General features: G+C 42.7%; 1 protein-coding gene across 1 annotated transcript in view; it reads left to right on the top strand.

Annotated features, from left to right (window-relative positions):
- Positions 1-25,028, top strand: part of CFAP58 (cilia and flagella associated protein 58) — a 110,189-nt gene that overhangs the window by 43,818 nt on the left and 41,343 nt on the right. Inside the window, exons 10-15 of the mRNA XM_002698500.6 lie at positions 1,494-1,655; positions 2,302-2,448; positions 8,669-8,809; positions 9,771-9,994; positions 13,137-13,248; positions 15,098-15,202. Coding sequence (XP_002698546.2) covers positions 1,494-1,655; positions 2,302-2,448; positions 8,669-8,809; positions 9,771-9,994; positions 13,137-13,248; positions 15,098-15,202 — 891 coding nt within the window. The remainder of the gene's footprint in view (positions 1-1,493; positions 1,656-2,301; positions 2,449-8,668; positions 8,810-9,770; positions 9,995-13,136; positions 13,249-15,097; positions 15,203-25,028) is intronic.

Below are 25,028 nucleotides of genomic sequence, written 5' to 3' on the forward strand. Positions count from 1 at the left end.
ATGCTAAAAAGACATTTGTTAAAATTTGATTCCATCCTTCCTTAAATATAAATCTAAGAAAACTTTGAAAGATATTGGATTTCACTGGTGGCTCAAATGGTAAAGAATGTGCCTGCAATGCGGGAGACCTGGGTTCAATCTTGGGATGATTCCCCTGGAGAAGAGAATGGCAACCCACTCCAGTAACATTGCCTGGAGAATTCCATGGACAGAGGAGCCTGGTGGGCTCTGGTCCATGGGGTCACAAAGAGTTGGACATGACTGAGCGACTAACATTTCTTTCACTATTTAAAGATATAAAGGGACATATATTAAGCACCAGCCATCATTAACTCTGTTGGGGAAACATTAGAAGAGGGTTTCTTAGAATATATTTTCTGGAATACTAATTCTACAAGTAGAGTAAAAGGATTCGCTTCTGCAATGACTGGGGATCGGGAAGATGATGCTCACAGGTATCCAAAACCTGATTATAATATCACCATGACAAAGAGATCCTTTTTGACCTTTAGGTTCTAGGTAAATCTGTTCTTTCAAGGAAGCTTCCCTGGCCGTGTTATTTCAAGTGCATCCCCTTCCTTTTTTCTCTGTCATGTTCCTCTGTTTATTTCCTTCAACTGCAGTCATTAATTAAGAGAATTCCACTGAAATGCAGTGAAATATTCTTAAGAATTTTCTCCTGGTGTGTTCTAGCTGTTAAAGTATACGCTCTATTCGTTCAACCAGTTTTCCTTGCAAAATTTTTTTTCTTAAGGAATTTTAGAAGATTGTCCTTAGAAAATCAGTTTCCGTGGTCATTGCAGCTAAGAGTCATGATGATGTCATTTCTACTGTGTGGATTGCTTGTCGAGAAGCATTGGCTCACGGTGGAATTCTGGGCCTTGGTTTTCCATACTTGCAAAAAAGAGGCAGGTACTTCTGCATCTCATCTTGCCTCAAAGTGTTTTGCACACAGTAGAACACATGTTTTTATGAAGTCTTTTGGATTTCCCTGATGGGAGTGAGTTTGACATTGGTAAAGATAGAGTTATGATTACTATCAGTGTCAGAGGTCACTTTTCTTTCTTGTGGTTAACCTTATAAAGCCACGACTGTGGCCAAACAGCTAATCTATCTCTTACCCTTCCTAGTGCTTTGTGTTAAGATCTGTTTAAGCTTGTGCTTTTTTTTATTCCTTTCCTTTTTTGGTGGTTGGGGTGGGCAAGAGAGGTTTTCAGAATTGAAAGAATTTATTTTCTGTTCTGTTTTGTGATCACAGAATAACTGTGCTAAGCCTTCATGCTTTAGCAGAACGGTGCTGTAGATAAAGTATATGTTTGCCCCTAATCAGCTGGGCTGAACTTCTGTGTCATACCACAACGATTATAGCCACTGTCAGATTTTCTGATTGCTGGCATTTCTGCTCGCTACCCTGAGATGCAAAATCTGTTTGTCCTGAACCAATAACCACAGATGGGCTATTTAACCATCTTTATTACTTCTTTCTCCTCCAGGTCCTCATGAACATGGAAGACATAAAAGTCCGTGAAATGCAGATTTTTGACTATAGGAAAAAAATCGCTGAATCAGAGACTAAATTAAAACAGCAACAGAACCTGTATGAGGCTGTGAGGTCAGATAGGAATCTGTATAGTAAAAATCTGGTTGAGGCTCAGGTAAAAGAATATATTTATGTCTTTACATTTTGTCCCTTCCCATGCTGGGTTTAAAACAGTTTCTGTTATTCTAATAGCAGAATTTACAATAGATTGAGAGAGAAATCGGGGAATTCACCTGAAAGAAAAGATCAGTTTATGCAGAACTGTCAGATTGTTTGAAATGGAAATGGCACAACTTGATCAGATGTGAAGATTGAGGCCCCAGTTTTAATTATTTTGTAGAATTGCCATTCTCCTGCTTCTCATTTTTAAAACTGCTAATAGTTATCATGACTCAGAGGGGAGCAGCATACGCTTGTCATTTAAGTGCAGAGTTTTGCTTTGTAATTTTTTAGTTAAAAATGTTTGTTGTGATTCCAAATTGTCTCTTACAGTGAGGAGTAAAGTGTGTGCATGTGTGTATGTGTATGGCATATTCATTATGTATTTTTACATCTATCTCATGAAAATATTTGGAGAGTTAATGCTATGAAATACTTTGAGGTCTATGGGCACAAGATACAAAGATACCCAGTTGTAATTGATCAGGAAATCCTTGTTTTAAATGAATCTCCCTTAAAAGCTCTTGACTATGCGTTGAGCTTCCATAGTGGATGATGTCTATTTAGTTCACTTTCAAACACATCTCCTTTCATTTTGTTAGGATGAAATAACGGAAATGAAGAGAAAATTAAAGATTATGACCCATCAGGTAGATCAATTGAAAGAAGAAATCTCAGCTAAGGAGTCGGCACTTGTGAAACTACATCTGGAGCAGCAGCGCATAGAAAAGGAGAAGGAAACGTTGAAGGTACAGACTTTACAATAAAGGCGGTGGACCAGTTGTCTGTCCATTAGACCCACTGGGGCCAGGCTCCGTGCTCAGTGAGGATAGCCAGGGGTGGTGGGGGCAGGGAGAACCAAAGCACCAGGGGGATGCACTCCACCACCTGGAGGTCAGTCTTCCCTGCAGGGAGTGCTCCCAGCTAGAACGGGAAGGGGCCAGTGGAGGTGCTGAGCTCCTAGATTACCTGTGCTGGTTATCATGGCCTCAGTGGAAGAGAACCTAGCAGGTCAGCAGTGCCCAGGAAGTCCTGGAACTTTCAGGCTCTCTTTGCATTTACAACTCAAGTCCAGCCTTCTGTTTGCACTCAACCCTCCCACGCTCCTCCCCGGGGCTTCTATGAGACAATGCTGGCAGAATCCTTTGTGCCGCTGCCCTGATACTTATTTACTTCATGTGCACGTGCTGTTTCTGCCCGCGACATCGTTGTCTACCAGGTGTCAGACTTTGTCCTTACTTGTTTGGCCCTCAACTGGGTTCATGGATCACCTTACTTCTGTGAGTCTAAGAACTTTGCAACCACTCCTCTAGGGAACCACCTTTGTCTTCACACATTACTTAGATATATCCTTTTAAATCTACAAATTTAGAACATTCTAGGTCTACTAATATAAAGACTCATCCCCCAAATATATGCCAAATAATCATACCATATCAAAACTTTGAATTAAATACTTTTTACTATACATATTCTTTAAACCTAATGAATTTCCTAGCCAATCCTATAAATTTCCCTTCTAATCCATTTGACCAAAGAATTTAAAAAGAAACTTCTAAGAGAATGGTGCCACTTTTATTTTTTTAAATGTGTATGTTTATGAGCCATTTGCAGAAACTTCTATAGCCAGTGAAAGACTGAATTTCTGCACATGATTATCTTCAAAGATAGTTCCTATCTTGAAAATGAATATGTAGCATTGGACAGATTTAATGTCAAATTTCCTTGATTCTATGATGCTGTAGACTGAAATACGCACTCTCAGTTTAACAATAGGTTTTGTCAACTTAATGATAGGTCTTCATGGAAATAGACTACTACATTAAATTAAGTTAAGGCACATGAGGATGGAGAGAAATTAAAATGTAGTGAAAGTGCTTTACAATAAAGATATGGCAATTGATATATTTACCTAAGACTTTCATCTCCTCACTCTAGCTCATGATAGAAAAAAACAGAAAATTCTGTACTAAAATTTATTTAGATGTAAAGAAACATAACTATATATTCTAAAATTTGAAAATACCTTGCATCTTTGCCCTTATTCTCCTTGTTTGAAAGCACATTAATAGTTTTGTAGGAGGTTGTTTGTTCCACCCTGGAAATCTATGGTGGGGTGGTGTTTATTTATCATTGGCTGAATCAGAAGAATCTTATTGCAAACACTGCTTCACTCATAGGCCTCATGGAGGCCTTAGCAAGGCTTCAGTGTAACTGGATTTGGTACATCATCTCTCCCTTTCAGAGGGTGACACTGATCCTCATCTCTTACTTTCCAAGGAATGCTCTTTTCAAAAGATTAATTATTGCTGCACAATGGGGTCCAAGGAAGACGAAGTCCTGCTTTAGAATAAGCAATGTCCTATGCAAAAAGGGATTATTCCTGATTCCTTAGTTGGACTTTGGTTAATATTTGTTTCGATTACACCCTCCATCATTAGACGTCTATACATATAACTCCAAAGAAGCATCATAATAAAATAAAGACATAAAGCTTATAATAAAATAAGGTTTAAATCATAAACTTTATATTACTTTAATCATAATAAAATGAAGTTTCTGTTTCTTTGGTCCTGTGCCAGCAGACTTGGCAGCTGGTGACTAAGGGAGATGATTAAAGGGCTTCTGTTCTAGAAAGTCTGCTCCAAATGGTGAATCCTAGGTCTGGATAGCTTTGTGTCATCGATTACAGGAAGATGATAGCTTTGGACTTACTGTGAAACTAGGATGCCTTTTCCTCAGCTTTTCCCATTAAGGCAAGAATTAGGAACAGAGAAAAAGGCTGCCTCCTTGATTTATTATTTGAGGTTATCCAACGGTGACTTGCAATGGTGCTTTGACTGGATAATTTTGGCCTATCATTAAGCCCATTTGACATCCTTTAGAAAAATATGACAGCTCAAATGTTGAGTTTCAGCCTCTTAACTTTTTTAGCCTCAAAGATGAATCACATTTACAGAGGTCTCTGAATTTCATGCATCTGAGCTTTGCAAACCAAAACCCTGGAGGAAAGGGCAGATTGTTTTTTTTTTAGTAACTTTACTCCATGGGAAACATGTAGCTTATTATAGTGAGTTATACAAAGCTACGTTGGTACATAATCCCTCCCAGAAGGGCAAGCCCTAGCTTGTTTGGTAGACCATGAGATGCTTTTTGACAGGACAACCCAATTTATCGCTTCTCCAAGCCCACGACAAACAATTGTCCGTAAGTCATCCCCATCCTCATTCATCACCACCCCCCCGCCCCCCCGCCCCTGATAGAAAAGTCTTGCTTCTTCCGTGTTTCTTTTTCAGTTGATGCCAGGCTCTACAGACTCCTCAGGATTCTAGACATTATCAGCACATGATGGTTATGACAGGATGTCAATGGTTCCTTGTAGATGTTGCTGCATCTGTGTTCATCTGCCCATTCTGTCCCCGTCTTGTTTCATCAGCACTAAAGGGGCCATCTCATGTGGAGTGTCTGCCTTCCAGTCCTAACAAGCTCTCGATTCTGTTCATCACCACCCCATCATCCCACATCAATCTGACAGCACTTTGATTCTTGGTGAATAATTCAGCAGCAAATTCTCTGTGTCCAGAGCTCAGCGTCACATTAGCAACTGGCTTCAGGGCACCGTATCCTAATACTCAGTGGACTCTCTAGAGCAACATGGATGGAAACTGTTGGAGGGAGGGGGAGAGAGAGAGAGAGAGAAAGCCTAGTTATTCTCATGGTTAGAAGACTTCAGATGGTCCTATTTATTTTGCAGGATATAAACAGATGATCTCTGTGAAACCCAGTGAATGTTGGGATCCTGTATGAAGGGGTCAAACTCCCTCAAGTATGCTTCTTTTTTAAAAAATTTTATTTATTTATTTTTGGCTGCACTGGGTCTTCTTGCCGCACAGGGCTTTGTCTAGTTGTAGCGAGCAGGGGCTACCCTCCGGTTGCTGTGCGTGGGGCTACTCTTCATTGTGGGGGCCAAGGCTTCTTACTGCAGTGGCTTCTCTTATTGAGCATAGGCTCTGGGGTGCCCGGGCTTCTGTAGCTATGGCTCCCAGGCTCTAGAACACGTCCTCAACAGTTGCTGCCCACAGGCTTAGTTGCCCTGCAGCATGTGGAATCTTCCCAGACCAGGGATCAAACCTGTGTCCCCTGCGTTGGCAGGCTGATTCTTAACCACTGGACCACCGGAGAAGTTCCCAAGTATGGTTCTTGAGATATGATTTATGCCCGCAGCCAGACTGGGTGATACATACGCCATGAACACCTATCACAAAAGTGTGTAATTGTAGAGGTGGTGACTGAAGAGCACGTCCTGCCATCGCATTACGACTTTATGCCTCGGGTCCCGTCTAGAATGTTGCTTGATGAGCTTTTGGGTGCACGGTACTTGTTACCATCTTTCCTGGATGAGACAGCTCAGATTTACAACTGCTAGATGCATTAGACCTAAGGTATTTTGTTGATGTTAACATTTGCTGCCAACGTCTAACGCCACATCTTGTTTACAGCCCATAAATTTATGACATAAGGAGACCACTCAGAATTTTGATATATTAGGAAAAAAAGCACCAAGCAATGCCAAACACACAAATGGTTTTACATTTCAGACAGATACTTTTACACACCATTGATTGCATTTTAATAACATAGTGGTTTCATTTTGTTCTGCTGATGGATTCTGATCAGCTCTCGGCACTTAGGAACAGGGAAGTGAATGCTGCACATCTGGGAAAATAAAAGTTTTATTAAAGAAAGCATGAGCCAAACAGGTATTTTATTGCTGTCTTCGCTGTCACCTTAAATGATTACAGAAATAGAAAGGCTGGTTCTTGACTCTCTTTCCTAACAGGCAATCCCCCAAAGTAGTAAATACAATACCAGACCAGATCTTTTCTCACTAAGTGTTTCCCTTTGCTTATCCCTGGACCAACATATATTTCATGAATGAGCAAACAGAATGTCATAAAGGAAACCCTGTGTTTTATGGTAGCTAGCTGCATTTAGTTTGTGACATTACAGGTCTATTGCTAGGTGTGTGGCATCTTGTACTGTTTGGATAAATTTGAGCTATGGAATTAATGACTCTTGGTCTTCATGGATTAGAGGCAGGTAGCAACTAGAGTTGGGTTGGTTCATAGGCATTCACTTGCAAATATTTGGTTTTCTGTCATCCCTTTTGTGACATTTCTGGCTAGGTGGAGGTGGGGGAACCCAACTCTTCCTTGAAGGAAAAAGTTACTACTTTTTCATTTTCACATGTTGACCTGCAGGCCATTGAAAAGTTGGAGGCTTAATATTGTCTTGTCCTCTCCCTTGTGATTTCAGGTGTGGGTGAAAAGCAGATTTCTTCCTCCGTCTTTCCTTCTTGTGCTGACCTGGCTGTGATACCACCTGTCCTTGTATGGGCGTGGAACCTCGAAGCTGTATTCTTTTTTCCTCTAATATGATTAACTCTCTGGCTCCCAAGGGCATACTCTCCACGGCCCATGGCGTACGAGGCCCTTCTCAGGTTGTCTCAGCTCTTTTTCCAGGCTTACTTCCTGCTGTCCCCTACCTAGTACTCCAACTCAGCCACATTGGGTGTTTTGCCATCTGGTAAACACACCAGGTGCTTTATAGTTTGCATGCCTCTGTTCACATGAGTCTGACCACTGACTGCTCTCCCCCAGTACACACATCTCCCTTTTAGAAATAACTGTCAACTTCCAATGCCCAGACTTGTTTTTCTCTCTAATCCCCAGGAAGAAATAGGAACTCCATCCTGTACTCCCATGTCCTTCTTCACAGTGGAGAGCATCTCTACACTGTAGGGTGGTTGGTTATATTTGTCATCTCCAGTGGGTGGTAAATCCCTCAGGTCTTACTCATCTTCTGTATTTGACTTGAAACTATTGTATGGTGATAGCAAAGGGAACAGAAACTCTGGAATGAAAAACTCTAGGCTGGAATCTCAACTTTGCTTCTTATTAGCTGTGTGACCTTGAGCAGGTTGATTTGCTCTTCTTTGTCTCTAATTGCATTTGTGAAATTGGGACAAGAGTAGCTAGGCACAATACTTAATATCATGCAAAAGGTGTTGTAAGCCACAAATATACTTAAGGATTTGGAGCAAATGTGTCCTGTGATGAGAGGAATTTTCCTTCTGAAACTTACCAGTCAAAGCATCCTTTCCTTGCTTCTCTTAGGATTTCCATGTAGCCTCAAGAACCTCAAGATCTGAGTTCTTCCAGGAAGCCTTCCTAAGTGCTGCAGTCCTCTGACCTCCTGTGGCATCAATTCACTCTCTGTGTGACAAAAAAAAATCCTGAAACATTATTGCCTGGACTTGTGAATATTTGCATAATACTTGTATATCTCATCTTCTTATCTAGATTGGAATCGTCTTAGGAGTAGGATCTATATATCTTTTTATACTATAACATCTCTTCTGTTCCATCAGGATGTTTTATAAGACAGTCGTTTGGTTGTTATCTTTATTAATTCACATTTTGCTTATAATAGACTTTATCTCTGCAGTTGATATGCTGATGATATTAGGATTGTTATAGGAGCTGATACATACAGATATACCTCCGCCCAGTCCCTCCTCCACCATGCTCACCCCGCACATCCTTCTCTGTACTATTTGTGGATTCTCCTCATGTTTATCTGGTAAGAGAACTGCTGTTGAATACCAATGAGGGTCCTGCTGTACTGATATAGAAAAATGGTGGAAATCCCTCAAGGGCACAACTCATAGAATAAACATGATCACCGTAATATGCATTGTTGTTTCTTTACAGGCCTTGTGTGTGTGTGTGTGTGTGTGTTGTGTATACGTGTGTGTGTTAAGCTTTCTTTGCTTGCGAGGGTGATCAAAGCATGCTAAACGAGACATCGCAGGGAAGTATAAGAAGCACACTATCCATCTATCTGGGCCCTGTCGACCTGGTTTGTGCTGTTACAGAGTGAAACTGGCCTGTGTCTTTCACTCGTCAGGCCGAGCTGCAGAAGCTGAGACAACAAGCCCTGGAGACCAAACACTTCATTGAAAAGCAGGAAGCCGAGGAGAGAAAACTCCTGCGAATTATAGCAGAGGCTGATGGGGAGAGGCTGAGACAGAAGAAGGAATTGGACCAGGTAGGAAGAGACCACACGTCCCCAGACCTGCAGATTCTATCAGCAGACACAATTGTTTGATTCAGCTCCTCACAAAACCTCATTCTTTTCTGAGCTCTTCCATTGAGTCTCTCAGAACAGCCCCAGAGGCCCACTTCCTGTTGATTAATTATGAAATATCCATTCATTTATTCTGCTCCTATTTACAAGCACTTCCTGTGTGTCACCCACTCCTTTAAGCTCTGGGGATATACTGACCAACAAGAAAATAAGTTACCCTGCCCTCAGGGGGTTTACATTCTAGCATAATACCATTGTTGCATATAATTACAATGAATAATTACATAATTTTGGGGGTTAGAAACTTAAATGCTTTCAGAGATCTAGCAGGTTAAAAAAAAGAGACATTGGCTTGTGCAAGACAGTGGAAGTGAAAGTGTTAGTCACTCAGTCATGTCCGACTCTTTGCGACTCCATGGACTATAGCCTGCCAGAGCTCTCCCCATGGAATTCTCCAGGCAAGAGTACCAGAGTGGGTAGTCAGTCACTTCTCTAGGGGATCTTCCTGACCCAGGAGTTGAACCCAGGTCTCCTGCATTGCAGGCAGATTCTTTACCATCTGCGCCACCAGGGAAGCGTGTGGTACAAGACAGTAAGGAGTGGTAGAACTTGGCAAGAGCTTGCCCACCCCAAAGATGTTCAGATTTAAACACATACAATAACATGTTGGAAAAAACCCATGGGCCATGGAGTATTATTATTAATAATATAATTTGTTGTACTCTTTTCAACAAGACTGCCAACTCTTGTGGGAGGAGTCCAGTATTGGCTGTCTAGCAGGCTATTTTCAGTGCCTTACCTACTGAGTGCCTAGCACATGAGGGCATTGGATGGGCGTTCACTGATTCTCTGAATGCTGCTGCTGTAATGAAATGTGGGACATTTTGTCCCCCAGTGGCCATGCCCTGCCCTACCTTTCTAGGTCATCAGCGAGAGAGATATCCTTGGGTCACAGCTAGTTCGGCGCAATGATGAGTTGGCTTTGCTCTATGAGAAGATCAAGATTCAGCAGTCTGTGCTGAATAAAGGCGAGAGCCAGTATAACCAGAGGTTGGAGGACATGAGAATCCTCAAACTTGAGATCAAGAAGCTTCGCCGGGAGAAAGGGATTCTTGCCAGGAGTGTGGCCAATGTCGATGAACTCAGGTAACGGAAGACCCCCTCGGAGGTGAGAGCCTAGCAGCCTATGGGGACCTCCTAAGGACCTTATGTTCCTCCTATTGGTCACTGAAGGTCTTTTTTTAAAAAAGATTTATTTGGCTTTGCCAGGTCTTAGTTACAGCACGTGGAATCTAGTTCCTTGACCAGCGATCAAATCTGGGTCCCCTGCACTGGTCCCCTGAGTTTTAACCACTGGACCATTGGGGTAGTCCCAGCCATTGAAAGTCTTTTTCTGGTTGCATAAAATAATTTTTTATGTTGAAATGATTAGCAAATAATAAGAACAACTTTTCCATAACCCATAATCTACATCGTGTCCATTCTATGTCACAAAAAATGAATTCATTTCCTTTCCGGGGAACGTAAGCAAGTGCAAAAGTGTTTTTTGAAAACTTTATTCTGGATTTAGTGAAAGAAATTTCAGTTAAATCATAACCACAAAGTAGTTACAATTCAGAAAAAAAGTCCCCCAATGAGCTCTTTGGAATTTCTTTAATAAGGCAGTATGCAAGAGATGGAACATCAATATTTAAATTGAATCCTGGTAACATTTGCACATCTTTTTCTTGGAATTACACAAAGAATGAAAAGAGGGGGAAATTTTAATTTTATCACTATTTGAAAACTCTGTTTCCTTAGAAGGCAGCCAAATTTTACATCTCACTCTTGATTTATCTTCTGAAGCTTTCACTTGGGCTTAGTGCGCCTTCTTCTTGCTTTAAATCTTACATTATACAAGCTCTGCTTTCCCTTTGGGAAAACATCACCATGTTTTATATGGGCAATTGCAGGAAACCAAATAACAGGTCTGGTGTTTTCTTAGTAACTATCTTATCCTCCGCAGACTTGTAGATGAACAGTATCCTTGGCCACCTTGGGACAAGGACACAGTCTGGATCTGCTTTTTAAATTAATTGAATTAGATAGTTTTGATATTTAGATGCAGTGAATACGTTCGGGAATAACAAGAGAAGTTGCCACCATCAATAGATCAATACTCTCTTTTTTAAAGAGTTGTTCATATTTCAGATGATGAAAGTAATACAAATTCATTGTAGAAAATATGGGGCATGCAGAAAAAATGTAAAGAAAGGATTAGAAAATCACTGATAAGTCTCCTATCCAGAGATACTACCATTAACATTTTGGAGGCAATTGGATTTACTCTAAGACGCTGTTGAATGATCTCCAGGACCATAACTAAACTTGCCTGGTGGCTTAGTTGGTAAAGAATCTGCCTTCAATGCAGGAGACCTGGGTTCGATCCCTGGGTCTGGGAGATCCCCTGGAGAAATGAATGGCAACCCACTCCAGTATTCTTGCCTGGAGAATTCCATGGACAGGAGAGCCTGGTAAGCTACTGTCCATGGGATCCCAAAGAGTTGGACACGACTGAGTGATTAACACAAACTTGCCAGCCATGTGTTATTTTTATTACATATGCAAAGCACCAAATTCTATCCATTCTCAGTTTGTTGATACTAGATTTTATCTGTATAGTGGGAGGTGCATGTTCAGTCGCTCAGTTGTGTTTGACTCTTTGCAACCCCATGGACTGTAAACCGCCAGGTTCTTCTGTCCATGGGATTTTCCAGGCAAGAATACTAAAGTGGGTTGCCATTTCCTCCTCCAGGGGATCTCTCCAACCCAGAGATAGAACTCTAATGTTCTGCTTCTCCTGCATTGGCAGGCGGATTCTTTACCCCTGAGCCACCTAGGAATTCCTTATAAAGGAATTTAATAAACTTAATAAAGATATTGGAGGCAAGCGGGCATGAATTCCAATCTCAGACTTGCCACCTACAAGCTGTGTGATCTTGGGCAGATCACAACATATTTGAGCTTTAAATTTGTTAAACACGAAAATGTAACGTGCCTAACACAGAGTCTGATGCAAAAGAAATCATCAATCACAGTTCCCAATACCCTTTCCCTTCTCTGCGGATGACACTTTAGAAAATAGTAGTGTTAAAAATATGCTTTTAATTCTCAGCAGCTTTTTCTGAGCTCCCTGTTGAGTGAGCATCATGCAGTTAATTCTAATGGTTTGTCTTGCTAATGAGGGGAAGTTGTATTATTGGTTTAAATGAAGCAATTAAGTAAAAGAGATGGCTTGGCATTAGTAATCTGCACACTTGCAGCAGACGAGGACAGATAATAATATCCTTCTTGCCTGTGTCAACCTGAGTGCTTGCCTCTGCTCTGCCTCCCAACAAAACTTCTTGTTCAATAGACTGGCAGCCGGTGGATGGTTGTAGACTATGGTCACCTGTTAACTAGAGATTTGAGAAGTGTATTTGAGCCAGAGCTAGTTCTTCGGGACTTTTTCAGTCACCTGTGTAGTTGTGGAACATGAGACAAATGATCACTCCTAATTCAGTATTTTTCAGTACTGGCTGCACATTAGAATTACCAGCTGCTGCTGCTGCTGCTAAGTCGCTTCAGTCATGTCCGACTCTTTGAGACCCTATAGATGGCAGCCCACCAGGCTCCCCTGTCCCTGGGATTCTCCAGGCAAGAACATTGGAGTGGGTTGCCATTTCCTTCTCCAATAGAATTACCAGCAGAACTTTAAAAATCTATGAAACCCAAGCCTCGTGCTAGACCAGGTAAAGCAGAACTCCTTTGGGGGTTGGTCCAGGTAAAGGCATGTTGTCATAGTTCCCCAGGTGAGTCCAGTATGTTGCCAGGGTGGTGATACACTGTCTTAATGGATGTCAGGTTTCACCTGAGCCTCAGTTGCTTGCATTGCAGGGCCGTACCTCATGATAGAACATAGCTTGTTCTCTCGCTGCTACTGTAGAAGACATTTAGAAACATGGAACAATATATTAAAATCCTCATGATTTACCCTTTCCCGGTTCTTTTCATACACTTCTAAAATTCCCTGGGTATCAAGAATCAGTTCCTGGTACTTTTTTTCCCTCCTAAAGCTAAAGCTGAAGTTTGCCTTCTGCAAGAATTGGTATCACCTGTGTCTTGCCTTAGGAGGCTGGTCTCAGTGTTCCAGAAGTCTCCCTAATCCATCTTTGTCTGTAAGATGTAGCATGCACGAAACCATGTAAAGAAAGGATACTCAAATACTGGGCAGAGAATTTGTTTGCTAAAGAAAGTTTGACTTATTTAGGCAGGAGCTTTTTCACACGCAAAGAGAGTTCCTGAAGGAGAGGACGAGATGCCGAGCCCTGGAGGAGGAACTGGAGAACCCCATGAACGTGCACAGATGGAGGAAGCTTGAGGTAACACTTGGGAGAGCCTTCCTCCCAAATCGCTCTCTACCCTACTTGTCTTCTTACCTAAAGCGCAGTAACAGGCAGTTTTATTTAATCTGTGCCATTGTCACCCAAAACGCGAAAGACTGGATCAAATGTAAATTAGATTGTTCCAGATGGGTTTTGTTTTTAAAAGCCTTTGCATCCTTTTATTTCCCAAAAGGAAGCGCGACTTTTAAACTTGCCCTCTTTTCAAAGAACTAGAATTGTGTTCGTCAGACTCCTTCTTTTAGGATCTGGGGACACAGCCAAAGTCCCTTTGGAAGATGATGGATAATAAACTTCTTATTTTATTTTATGACCTCCTGAGATTCATTTCCACCAGCAGATAACAGTAATAGAGAAGCTCTGCTTATTCAATAAAAAGATGCTCATCTCTAGTAGTACCCAGTAATGTGAGTACAAGAAGGGGCTTTGACTAAGTTAACAGTTGGAGTGTTGGGAGAATAGGCGTATGTGATATAAGAAGGAGCAAGGAAAAGGAGAAAATCAGCCAAGTAGGTTTTTGTTTTTCATTTTTATTTTTCCTTTAAATGAAGAAAGCGTTAAGGATAATGCATTATAAATTGTTATGTAAACACAAGGCCTGAATTTTAAGTGTCCAGTCTTGCCAAGTGAATGTGTATGCCAAATCTATTTCCAAAATATGGATATCACTTGGCACTTCTTAGTATTTCTTAAGCAAAGTCATAGTCAGTGGAATATCTCCTGCCTTTTGGACCCTCATTTATTCCTCTTCAAATGCCAAGAGTGGGGTAGTTTACTAAACTAAAAATAACATGAATGTGTCTGGGGAAGAGAGATGAAAACTGTAAATTCATTTACTGTCACATCAGTTTATTCCATGTGTTTTCGAGCAAATCTTTTAAAGTTTCCAATTCCATGTCAATTTATATTAAAAAAAATTGGAAAACAGAGACTCTGGGAGGCAGTTGAAAATATTTAGCTGCTAGATTAATTCCAAATGTCAGTAGTTGAAAGTGAACCTTTGGCTCAATGTCTAGAGGACAAATTATCAATGTATAACAGTAGATCTTGTTTGAATTGTACACAGATAATTATTGAAGGTGCATCAGAGCTTTACAGATTGATAATGTCTTTTGAAAGCTAAGTGCCATGGTCGTGTCCTGCTGCTAATAATTAGCAGACTTCCACATTCTGGGAACTTGCCCCATCGTAGGTTGTAATGAATCTTCTTGTTGATAATTATGAAAGGAGAACCCTGAGACCGAATGAGTTAGGGAACCCTGTCTCATTCCAGTGTAAACAAATGATGGTAGGGAAAACCTCAGAGCATAGTAATTAAGAAGCCCGGGCTTTAGAACCAGGTGTATCTGGGCTTGAGTCCAGCTCTGACCTCTATCAGCATGGGTAAATGACCTCCTCCGAGCCTCAGTTGCCTTTTCTGTAAAAGGGGAGAGTAATACTGTCTGACAGGACTGTCAAGTGACTAAAATTTGATAATGTGTGAAAAGCACTTAACATAGTGTTCAGATGTTGCAAAGAATCAGGTATTAGGCCCAGGAGCTGCCATCACTGCTGCTGTTATTATTTCCCCTGGTGGAATAAACATACTAACTTTCCGCTTGCAGGCTCACTCGGGACAACAGAGACGACACTAGCCAAACGTCAGTCTGTTTTGATGACTGTCTCATCTGTCGTGCAGTGCATTTCGTTTTGTTTGCCTTGTTTCTGATTCTTGTCTGTATTGGGTCTGTAACTTTGCAATAGATTTTAATAGAACAGTAATTCTGTAGGGACCTCAGTGCTCTGAACCTGATAATCTCAGCTGCTTTATTTTTTTCCCCTTGAATAGGCCAGTGACCCCAGTACCTTTGAGCTGATACAGAAAATACATACACTGCAGAAGCGTCTCATCAGCAAGACGGAAGAGGTGGTCGAAAAAGAGCTGCTCCTCCAGGTACCATTTCTGTTTTCTGTGCTCATCAAACAAGCCTATTTCCTTAGCACCATCATCTCCAGTACTGTGTTTTTAGAGCTAGACAGTTGGCAGTGTTGCATGCCCCATTTTTAACTGTAGATGGCAACAGGGACTCACACACAGAGAACAAACAACCTGATTAATTGGTCTTTTATGCTGCCATCACTAATATTTCAAGAATTCTAGAAAATTAAGTTCAAAGCTACATCTACTGCATTGAGTAATGTGCTCTCCCCTCCCCCCAACTTCTCTGTAGTTTTGTTAGATTCTTTTAAACGCTTTTCTTCATATCTTCATATAATGTGAAATGCCATGACTTTGATTTTGAAAACTAGCCTTCACATAGAGCACAAATGTCCTCTTGAAGGTTTGTGAGAGCGAAATGGAAGAAAAGGTATCTTTTTGAAGATTTTATGTAGTAAGTTATTCTGAAGCAATCAACAGTGGTAACATCTTTGTGTATCTGTATCTTTGCAAGTACCAGTTGTCACTACGATCACCATTATCATCATTGTGCCAGATACTGTGCTGGTGGCTTTATCCCCTCATCCTCCCTTCCTCTGCACAGTTCTGGGGAGATGGTGGGGTTTGTCATTCCCAGTCAGTGAACGAGAAAGTTGGACCCCAGGAGTTTGATTATGGATAAAGAATACAAGCTCTGGTGTGAAGTGGCCTGGCTTGTAATCCTGCTTCTGCAAATCTGTAGCTGTGTGGAATTAACTTCTGTGCACCTGAAGTTCTTGATCTGTATTATGGGATAATACGAGAACCTGAAAAAAGGATGCTATTGGGACATTAAGGGTGTGTAAGACTGATGGCTCAGAGATGCATTTGTGGTCACTGCAGCTCCTTCCGGGACCTGAGCGCTCGTGGTGGTGGTTTGCTCAGTTGCTTTTGCCTCGGCTTCAGTGTTTTATGGTGTAAAGCCACCTGAGGTGTTGGTCTGGCGCTCTCAGCAGGATTTCATTTTCTTTCTTAAGATGAACGGTAGTAGTATTCCTTAAGCGCAGCCAGCTCTGCAGCTCCGGTGTGCATAGATCTTACCCAACACCCTCAGCCTTACACCCCTGGGACTCTGTCTCTTCTCCCAAGATATAAGGGTGTGTTTCTTGCTGGCATTACATTCCTTCATTCAATTTAATAACATGCCCAGGTACTCTTCTATCTAAGGATATTGTACTGGACAAGGAGACAAAATGCACATCATCATGGAGCTTGTATCCCAGTGAAGAATAAGAAGGGAGTGGTTAGACATTTTGCTTGTTGTGGTTAGACAGGATCCTGAGATATTAATAATTTTGAGCAGAGGGTTGTGAGCAGGTATCTCACCTCCTAGCTGAAGCATTTATTTGTTGATACAGGACTCTAGTGCTATCTTTTCCTGCCTCCTAAGCACATACAGAGAGAGGAGCCACAAGATCAGAACAATCTGGAATGTCAAGCCCCTTATACTGGGGAGGGAAACCTGTTCTGGAGAGACCCCAACCCTATAATGGACTTTGTAGGAACGAGAAATAAACTTTTACTGAGTTAAATCACACATAGAAAGACTGATGGCTCAGGAACCCCCTCCCTGACATTGTGCCTTGCCCTGTCTTGTGCACTCACAGCAATGCTCCTGGTCCTGACTCCCCAGAAGTGAGAGGAAAGCTCCCTAACTTTGCTCCCAGCCCCTATCTCTGATTCCTGAGGGCAGCCCAATATGGGGGAAGTCTGTGGTTCTCCCCTGTAATAAAATTAAGCAGCACTTGGTAGATAATTCTGGGATATAAGGCTACTTGTTCCCAGGAGTTTAACCATTGAACTTCAATAGCTCCCTGCAAAACCGAGTAATCCAATGCGAGAAAGACCTTGGCTTCACTCTGTGGGCAGCACAGAACCTAGAACGTAATTGTGTCAACAGAATTCATTTATCTCCCTTCACTTTACCTGCCCTCAGTCATCCCCTCAGGTTTCATCACTCTCATCCAGCCCCCATGTGGGGAAAGGGTTGCACTTCAGTGTCCTGGGTCACCATTCACCACATAGCAGCCACAGTAGCTCCCTCCTTCCCCGGGGCCCTCCATAGGCTGGCCTCACACAAGGTGTGGGTCTCTCCTCATTGTTTTCTCTGCAGTCAATAAAATCTGAATGTGGGATATGTGTTGGATGATATTAAGAAATTAGTGTTGATGATATGAGGTATAATAAGAGTATTATGGTTATGTTTAAAAAAAAAAGCCTTTTTCATATGAGAGATGTACTGAAGTATTTACAAATGAAATGATATGTAGTCTGGAGTTTATTCTGGAATTTTCCAATAAAGAAATGAAGGAAAGGGAGAAGCGATGGGAGACATGTGGATGTGGAGATGGAGGATCAATGGAATAAAATTGGCAAGATGTAAAAAAATAGAAGGGATGTTGAAAGAGGATTGAGTTTAACATTATGCTTGACATAAAAATTGCCAGTTATTATTTATCATTCCAAACTTCATAATCTTAACCACTGGGTTATCATTACTAAAAGTAGGAGCTTCTCTATATGAGCAATGGGTACTTGGCCCTCTTATTTTACATTTTGCATTAGAAGAGACATTTTCCCTGAAGCTGAGTGCACAGTGAGTGGCCAACAGGGATCTTTTACAGACGAGCACAGGTAGTTAAGAGGATAGACTCTGGAGTCCGAAAAATCTGGTCTTGGATCAGTTCTAACAGTTTCTATTTCATGACTTGAGGAGAATTACTTATATTCCCCCAATTGTGGCTTCTCCATTTGTTTGTTGTTGTGGTTCAATTGCTAAGCTGTGTCTGACCCCATGGGCTGCATCATGCCAGGCTCCTCTGTCCTCCGCTACTGCTCAAATTCATGTCCATTGAGTCAGTGAGGCTATTCAGCCATCTCATCCTCTGCCACCCTCTTCTCCTTTTGCCTTTAATGTATCCCAGCATCAGAGTCCTTACAAATGTCCTTACGGTTCTTCCCATCAGGCAGCCAAATTATTGGAGCTTCAGCTTCAGCAACAGTCCTTCCAATGAATATTCAGGGTTGATTTCCTTTAGGATGGATTAAATGGAGATACTAATGCCCAGTTTCATTATGGGAGGAGGATACTCCCATCTGAATACACGACTCAGAGGTGCTATTGTAAGGATAATGAGTTAGTGCATGGGCACCAGGGTCCATGATCCAGGGTTTGTCCTGTGGCTCCACCAGTGCCAGCCAAAAGTCACATGACTGAGGCCAGGTAGCTGGTAAGTGAAAGAGGAGGGACTCAGTCAAGGCCATCAGCTCCAGCGCCCATGCTTCCTGTCACTTCATTACCCGGCCAAAAGGAACCAAATTTTGTGTTTTGCCAGACCTCTCTATTGGAAGCTTGTTTCATACTTCATTGACTGCTCTAACTTTTTAACTTCCATCTACGTACTTTGGATTCATTCTGTTGTTTTTCTACCTTGTTAAGGTTGGCGCTCAGCTCGTTAATGTTCAGCCTATGTTTCTACTATAAATAAGCATTGACAGCTGCAAAATGTCCTTTAAAAACTTTAGTTTCTTCCCACAGGTTTTGAAAAGTGGCATTTTCATTTTCATTCAGTCCTAAATAGTTTCTCCTTTGAGAGTAAGTCTTAAAATATCCCCAGTTTCTGTGGATGTCAGAAAACATCCACTATTTAAAACATCTACTATTTCTTCTATGGTAATTAGAAGTACAAATTTAAATTTCCAATGTATGCCTTTAAGCTGCATGCATGTCATGTCACTTCGGTCATGTCCGACTCTTTGTGATCTTATGGACTGTAGCCTGCCAGGCTCCTCTGTCCATGGGATTTTCTTACCTATTGTTTGCTGTGACTGCTGACTTTCATTCATGGTGTTCATGGTGGACTTTTTCCTTTTGTGTTGGCTTTTGGATTATGAACTCATTTTCGGAAAGACTTTATTTATAGAACTTGGGAATGGTCCAGGTTAAGGGGGTATCCTTTCATTTGTTTCTGTCAGGTGCCTGAGGAAATATCACTTACTTGGGATAATTTTTTGTATTAGATTCTCACTTTGGGTAACCCAGTTAATATATATCAGAACTCTGAACTCTTATGATTGAAGACCCATGGATACAAATTCTTAGGGTAGCCATTTTTTCCCACCCATAACCTGGGAGAGAGAGTTAGATTTCATTGTGGTCTTCCTGTCCTAGGGGATGAATTTCTTTCTGTTGTCTCTTTTCACTGAAGGTGTAACTCTTTTAAGTCCCTAAGTTTAAGTGGAGGAGTCTCCGTGGAGTGGAACTGCCCACTTCATGCAGGCTCAGCGCCTCATCGTTTATCCTCTTATGGCCATTCAAATCCAAGCCCCTTGCTCACTAAGTCTGGCCACGTGTCCCAGTCAGCCCCCCACGGGAGAGCTGAAGTATCTATTTACTGTTTTAATGTGCAGTTCATGCTTTGATTTTGACACTTGACGATCAAGCTACTTGCAACTGCCATTTTGTGATTGAAAGGATGTGTTGTTTTTTTGAGCAAGTCTAATGCTTTGTAGACTTCAGTTTTTGCATTATTTAGTATGCCATAATGCCATAAACAGAAACTTCTCATTTATTCTAATCCCTAGTTTTCTCATCCACAAACTGAGACCCACCCACAGAACTGAGTGTAAATACTCATACAGGGTGATCAGAGTGTTTAGTTACCGTTATCATTATAGTGATGATTATTAATATTATTAACCAAAAAGCATTTTTTCCAGGTCTCCAAAGTTTAATAGCCTGCCTCACGCCCCTCTGTCCAGTTCCTCATTTCACCTTTTTTTTTTTTTTGGATGGTTGGGCTGCCCTGGGACTGCTGTGAATTTACTTCCAGAGCTTGAGCATCTGCAGAAAACAAGCCTTGTTATCTTGGTGAAACCCCAGGTGCTCCACAGGGTTTGACAGTTTCTCAATTTATTCTGTTTTATTAAATTATTAGAGAGGTTCTCTGAATACACAACAGAACATTTTGCAATTAGGAAGATTTTTGGTTGAATTCTTCTGAGTATCAGAACATTTTTTAAATGACTTTAATCTGTTCCAGGGTGCTGAAGAGCCCCTATCATGTCCTGGCAGCAGACATAAAGGAAGTCTATTTGCCCCCAATAGACTGTGAGTTCTTTGAGGAAAGGCACTTGTTAATTCATCTTTCTAACCCCAGTGTCTGATATAGTACCAGGAACATAATAGGTGCTCAGTGAAGATGGACAGCCTCTGCCTGGGCAACTCCTATCCACCTTTTAGCATGTGTGTGTGTGTGCTAAGTCGCTTCAGTCATGTCTGACTCTTTGTAACCCTGTAGACCATAGTCTTCCAGGCTCCTCTATCCATGGGATTCTCGAGGCGAGAATACTGGAGTGGGTTGCCATGGAATGGGTTGTGATGCCCTCCTCCAGGGGATCATCCCGGCCCAGGGATCAAACCCACGTCTCATGTCTCCTGCACTGGCAGGCAAGTTCTTTACCACTGGTGCCGCCTGGGAGGCCCAGCGCTGAGCTTGAATGCTCATTCCTCAGGAGTCCCTCTTCGATCTCTAGGTTGGGTTTCTTGGTACTTTGCTTTCTTACCACTGTCACACTTGTAACTAATGAGATAATTGTAACTGTGTGCTTAATGACTTTCATGCTTGACCATAAGCTCTGCAAAGCAGTTCCTGCATCTGTTGTAATGATTATTTCATCCCGCACAAATATTTGTTTAGTGACTGATTAGACACTGCCAGAATGGTGGTTCTTTAGTAAGTAGTGTGTGGCGCGGTCATTTGCGTTCTGTCTTTGAGCTACGAGAGGTTACGGGAATTATTCTTCCTGTTGCCTTTGCATTTTTGTTATTAACTTCTAACTTTGCAGGAGCCTGGGATATACTGTGGTTTATGAATCAATAAACTTGATGAGAACTGTTTTTGCGTGCTGAGGCAGGCTAATTCATGCGGTGCGCTCAGATTTCTCCCTTTGTTCAGGGTGAACATGGACATGGTTCTTGAACTTGGCTTTACAGCATCTGTAAGTACAGAAGTCTGTATTCTTGCCAGAACTGGAATCTAAAGCATGGATGGGAAGGCTTGTTTTTTCTTTTCCCACCAGGCTACCTTCCCCCATTCAAGGAAGTGAGGGCAATGCAGGCCTTGCTGAGATAGGCCTTCTGCTGCCCTCTCCTTTCTGTTTTTGCTCCATTTGTTTCTCATCTCCAAATCCCTCGGTAGTAATGATTTCTTTCTTTTTTTTTTTTTTTTAAAGCATCTGCAGGATTAGGCAGGCATATGTGCCTTGAGTAACTGCTGTCTGTTACTGGGGTATCATTACATCATCATCATCATCACATCAAGAAGGGATTCCAAGAAGGACTTCCAGGCCTAAGTCCTGCTAGCATTGGAGTAGGAGGCTCTGATCCCTTGCCAGAGGCACTTAGAAACACAAGGAACATGTATAGCAGCTGGGACTCATTTTGTCCAAGTGTTTAGCTCAGATACCCTCACCTTCAGGGCCAGACAGGTAACAAGAAAGAGCAAGGTGAACTTTGTGTATCATGATCATAAGTGGCAACTGACAAGAGGCCTGAGAATTAGAGTCAGAAGGGAGTGGTGGGGACTACAGCGCACAGGGGGCTTTGGGTCCCCTCTCCAGGAAGCAGCTAACCTCACCCCAGCTGATTTTAGGCCCAACTCATCAAATCTTTAATTTTTTTTCAAGAATAGTTAGATATATGGATTTTCATGTTCACTATACTGAGTTTAAAATATTGGCAACTCTAAGAACATCACCCAGGCCTCCCAGAAATATATTAACCAACTACCCTTGACCCATAGGAGGCAGTTTGCAGCCTCTAGCTTCAAGGCCTGGGGGAGAAAGAGATTTAAAGGAGCACCAGCAGCATGATCAGCTTTACTTATTTCAATTTCTTTGATCTAGTCCGTTGTTATGATTTCTTGATGGAAGTACACAGCGTGAGAATCAAGGGAAAGAGGAGCCGGGGAGGGAGGAGATGGGGGAGGCTACGGGTTGTGCAGTGATGGGCGGTCAGGAGTGAGTGAGGCTGGACTCCTCGGAGGAGGTAAGCCCAGAGACAGAGTAGGCAGGGTGTGTTTTGTGGGGGCAGCTGTAGGTGGGCTTAACAGAAAATGTCTTCTTAAGATGTCGTTTCCCCTGCTGCTAATGACTCTACCTTAATTTCATTTTACAAGCTTTTCTGAAACAGAAAAGTGTTTTCTGAATCGAAGAAGCCAAGGGCTGCTTCCTGCCCCTCTCGATGCATGGGCAGCAGATGGATGGCAGGCATCTGCTCAGCTAACATGCCAGGGCCCTGGTGAGACAGATGTAGTCCTGGCCTTGACAGCCCTCCTGGTTCTGTAACCACAGGGCAGTGTGACAAGTCATGTGATTCTGCACAGGACTCAGTGCGACTCTGAACAAGGCTCTAGAGTGGCCGGAGGTCACAGTTTGGGCTCCCCTAATCAGAGACCGAGATGAGGGCTAGGGTTCTGGTGGTTTGGGAGGTGGTCCCAGGAAGCGGGAGGGAGGGAGCAGAGCATGAGGGAGGGAAGAGCCAGTGCAGGAGCGAGAGAGCTGGTCACCGCTGTGGACATCCACGTTCTGGTGACACTGGTGTTCCTCTGAGGAGTCTCACTGGAACTGCTGCAGAACCGTCCCATCAGAGGAAGAGAGGCTGGGGCCGTCCATTCTCTCCCGTCCCTCACTGGTTGAAGGTTGCCCCGGCAATATTGGGTGGAATGCCTGTTGGATTATTGTGTGACATGTAAAAATGATACGAAATTAAAATTTCAGTGTCCACAAATCCAGCTCTCTTGACACATAGCCACGCTCATCCACTCATCTCTTGTCCGCAACTCCCTTTATGCCACCACAGCAGAGCAGAGTAGTTGTGACACAGACTATATGGCCCACAAAGTCCGCAGCAGTTACTCTCCAGCCCTTGACGGTAAGGATTTCCTGCCTCCTCCTAGAAACTTCCATCACTGGAATCCAGAACTGAGCCTCTCAACACTGTTCTATGACACCTCCTCCTAAAGCCACTAACCATCCCATTTCTGTGACTGCTCCCTCTCCCCAATTCCAAAGGAATCGTTCAATTATTAATGAACTGCCTTAAGATGTGGAAGGTGAATTCTGACATCATGTCCCAGTCGCTGGTGGTGTGACAGACACCAGCCATGATTCTTGCCCACTCTGTTAGTGGATAGCTAAGTGAGCACTCTTCCCAAACAGGGCTGAAATTGTTGAAGGTACTCCCGGCCTAGAGAGACCGATGCACCGAAAGGCACAGTGTGAGCTGAAGCTACGGACTAGAAGCCCATCTGCAGGCTTCTGCTCTGGTTTAACATCAAAGGGAAGATAAATAAAGTGAGGGAGAGATACCTTCTGCAGAGCCTCCCATCCTCACCAGAGAATATCTAACATGTTGGGAATGGTGGCAGGGGCTTCTTTTCCAGTGCGCTCCTGGGGGGCTGCTGCTTCCCCGGCACCTCTTCCTGGAACTTCCCAGGGAATTCCTGCTGTCTGGCACATGCTGCTCCACGTCAGGGAGCACGGAAGGAGCAATCGGAGATAGACTGTGCAGAACACAGGAGGCTAATGCTGTGCACACATCCATGTGGGTGGCCTGCCGGGCCCCATATACCTCTGTCCACTTGGTTTGTCTGAGACAGCCTCAGTGCGAGCGCTTGGAGAGGGTGGCACCACAGAAACCATTCAGAGCACCACAGCAACCATTAGTGTCTGGTGGGCACATTATCAGAGTGCCTTCCATATATCTGTCTCAGTCATTCCCAAATGTTCCTCTGAGGATTGGGAAAATCTATATGTTTCCAAACATTCTTTGGTCTGTAATGCAATGAGTGCAGTTCAGTTCTGTTGCTCAGTTGTGTCTGACTCTTTGCGACCCCATGGACTGCAGCACGCCAGGCCTCCCTGTCCATCACCAACTCCCGGAGCCTAATCAAACTCATGTCCATCGAGTCATTGATGCCATCCAACCATCTCATCCTTTGTCATCCCCTTCTCCTCCTGCCTTCAACCTTTCCCAGCATCGGATCTTTTCCAAAGAGTCAGTTCTTCATACCAGGTGGCCGAAGTATTAGACCTTCAGCTTCAGCATCAGTCCTTCCAATGAATATTCAGGACTGATTTCCTTTAGGATGGACTGGTTGGATTGCCTCGCTGTCCAAGTGACTCTCAAGAGCCTTCTCCTACACCACAGTTCAAAAGTATTAATTCTTCAGTGCTCAGCTTTCTTTGTAGTCCAACTCTCACATCCACACATGACTACTGGAAAAATCATAGCTTTGACTAACCTTTGTTAACCGAGTAATGTCTCTGCTTATGTCAAGCATAATGTCTAGCATAAAGTCAGTTTTATTTTTCAGTTTTGGGGACCTCTGTTTTCCCATGTCCTTCTTTCTTGCCTTTGGAGATGTAAGATGTTATTTTTTGAAATGATAGCATTTGTATTTATTTTTGTGCATTCCTTTCCTTTATGAAATGACTAGTAAGAGCTCCTGACAGTTCCCTGGTTGTCGAGCACGTGGGTCCTGGAGCTGGACGACTGGAGTTTGAATCTTGGCGGTGCCACCAGCTCGTGCCAGGGTGCTTAGTTGCTCAGTTGTGTCCTACTCTTTGTGACTCTTTTGGACTGTAGCCCACCAGGTTCCTCTGTCTATGGGATTTTTCAGGCAAGAATACTGGAGTGGGTTGCCATTTCCTCCTCCAGGGCATCTTCCTGATCCAGGGATCAAGCCTGTGTCTCCTGTGTCTCCTGCCTTGCAGGCAAATTCTTTACCCGCAAGCCTGC

Source organism: Bos taurus, chromosome 26 (genome assembly GCF_002263795.3).
Source record: "Bos taurus isolate L1 Dominette 01449 registration number 42190680 breed Hereford chromosome 26, ARS-UCD2.0, whole genome shotgun sequence".
Lineage (NCBI taxonomy): Eukaryota > Metazoa > Chordata > Mammalia > Artiodactyla > Bovidae > Bos > Bos taurus.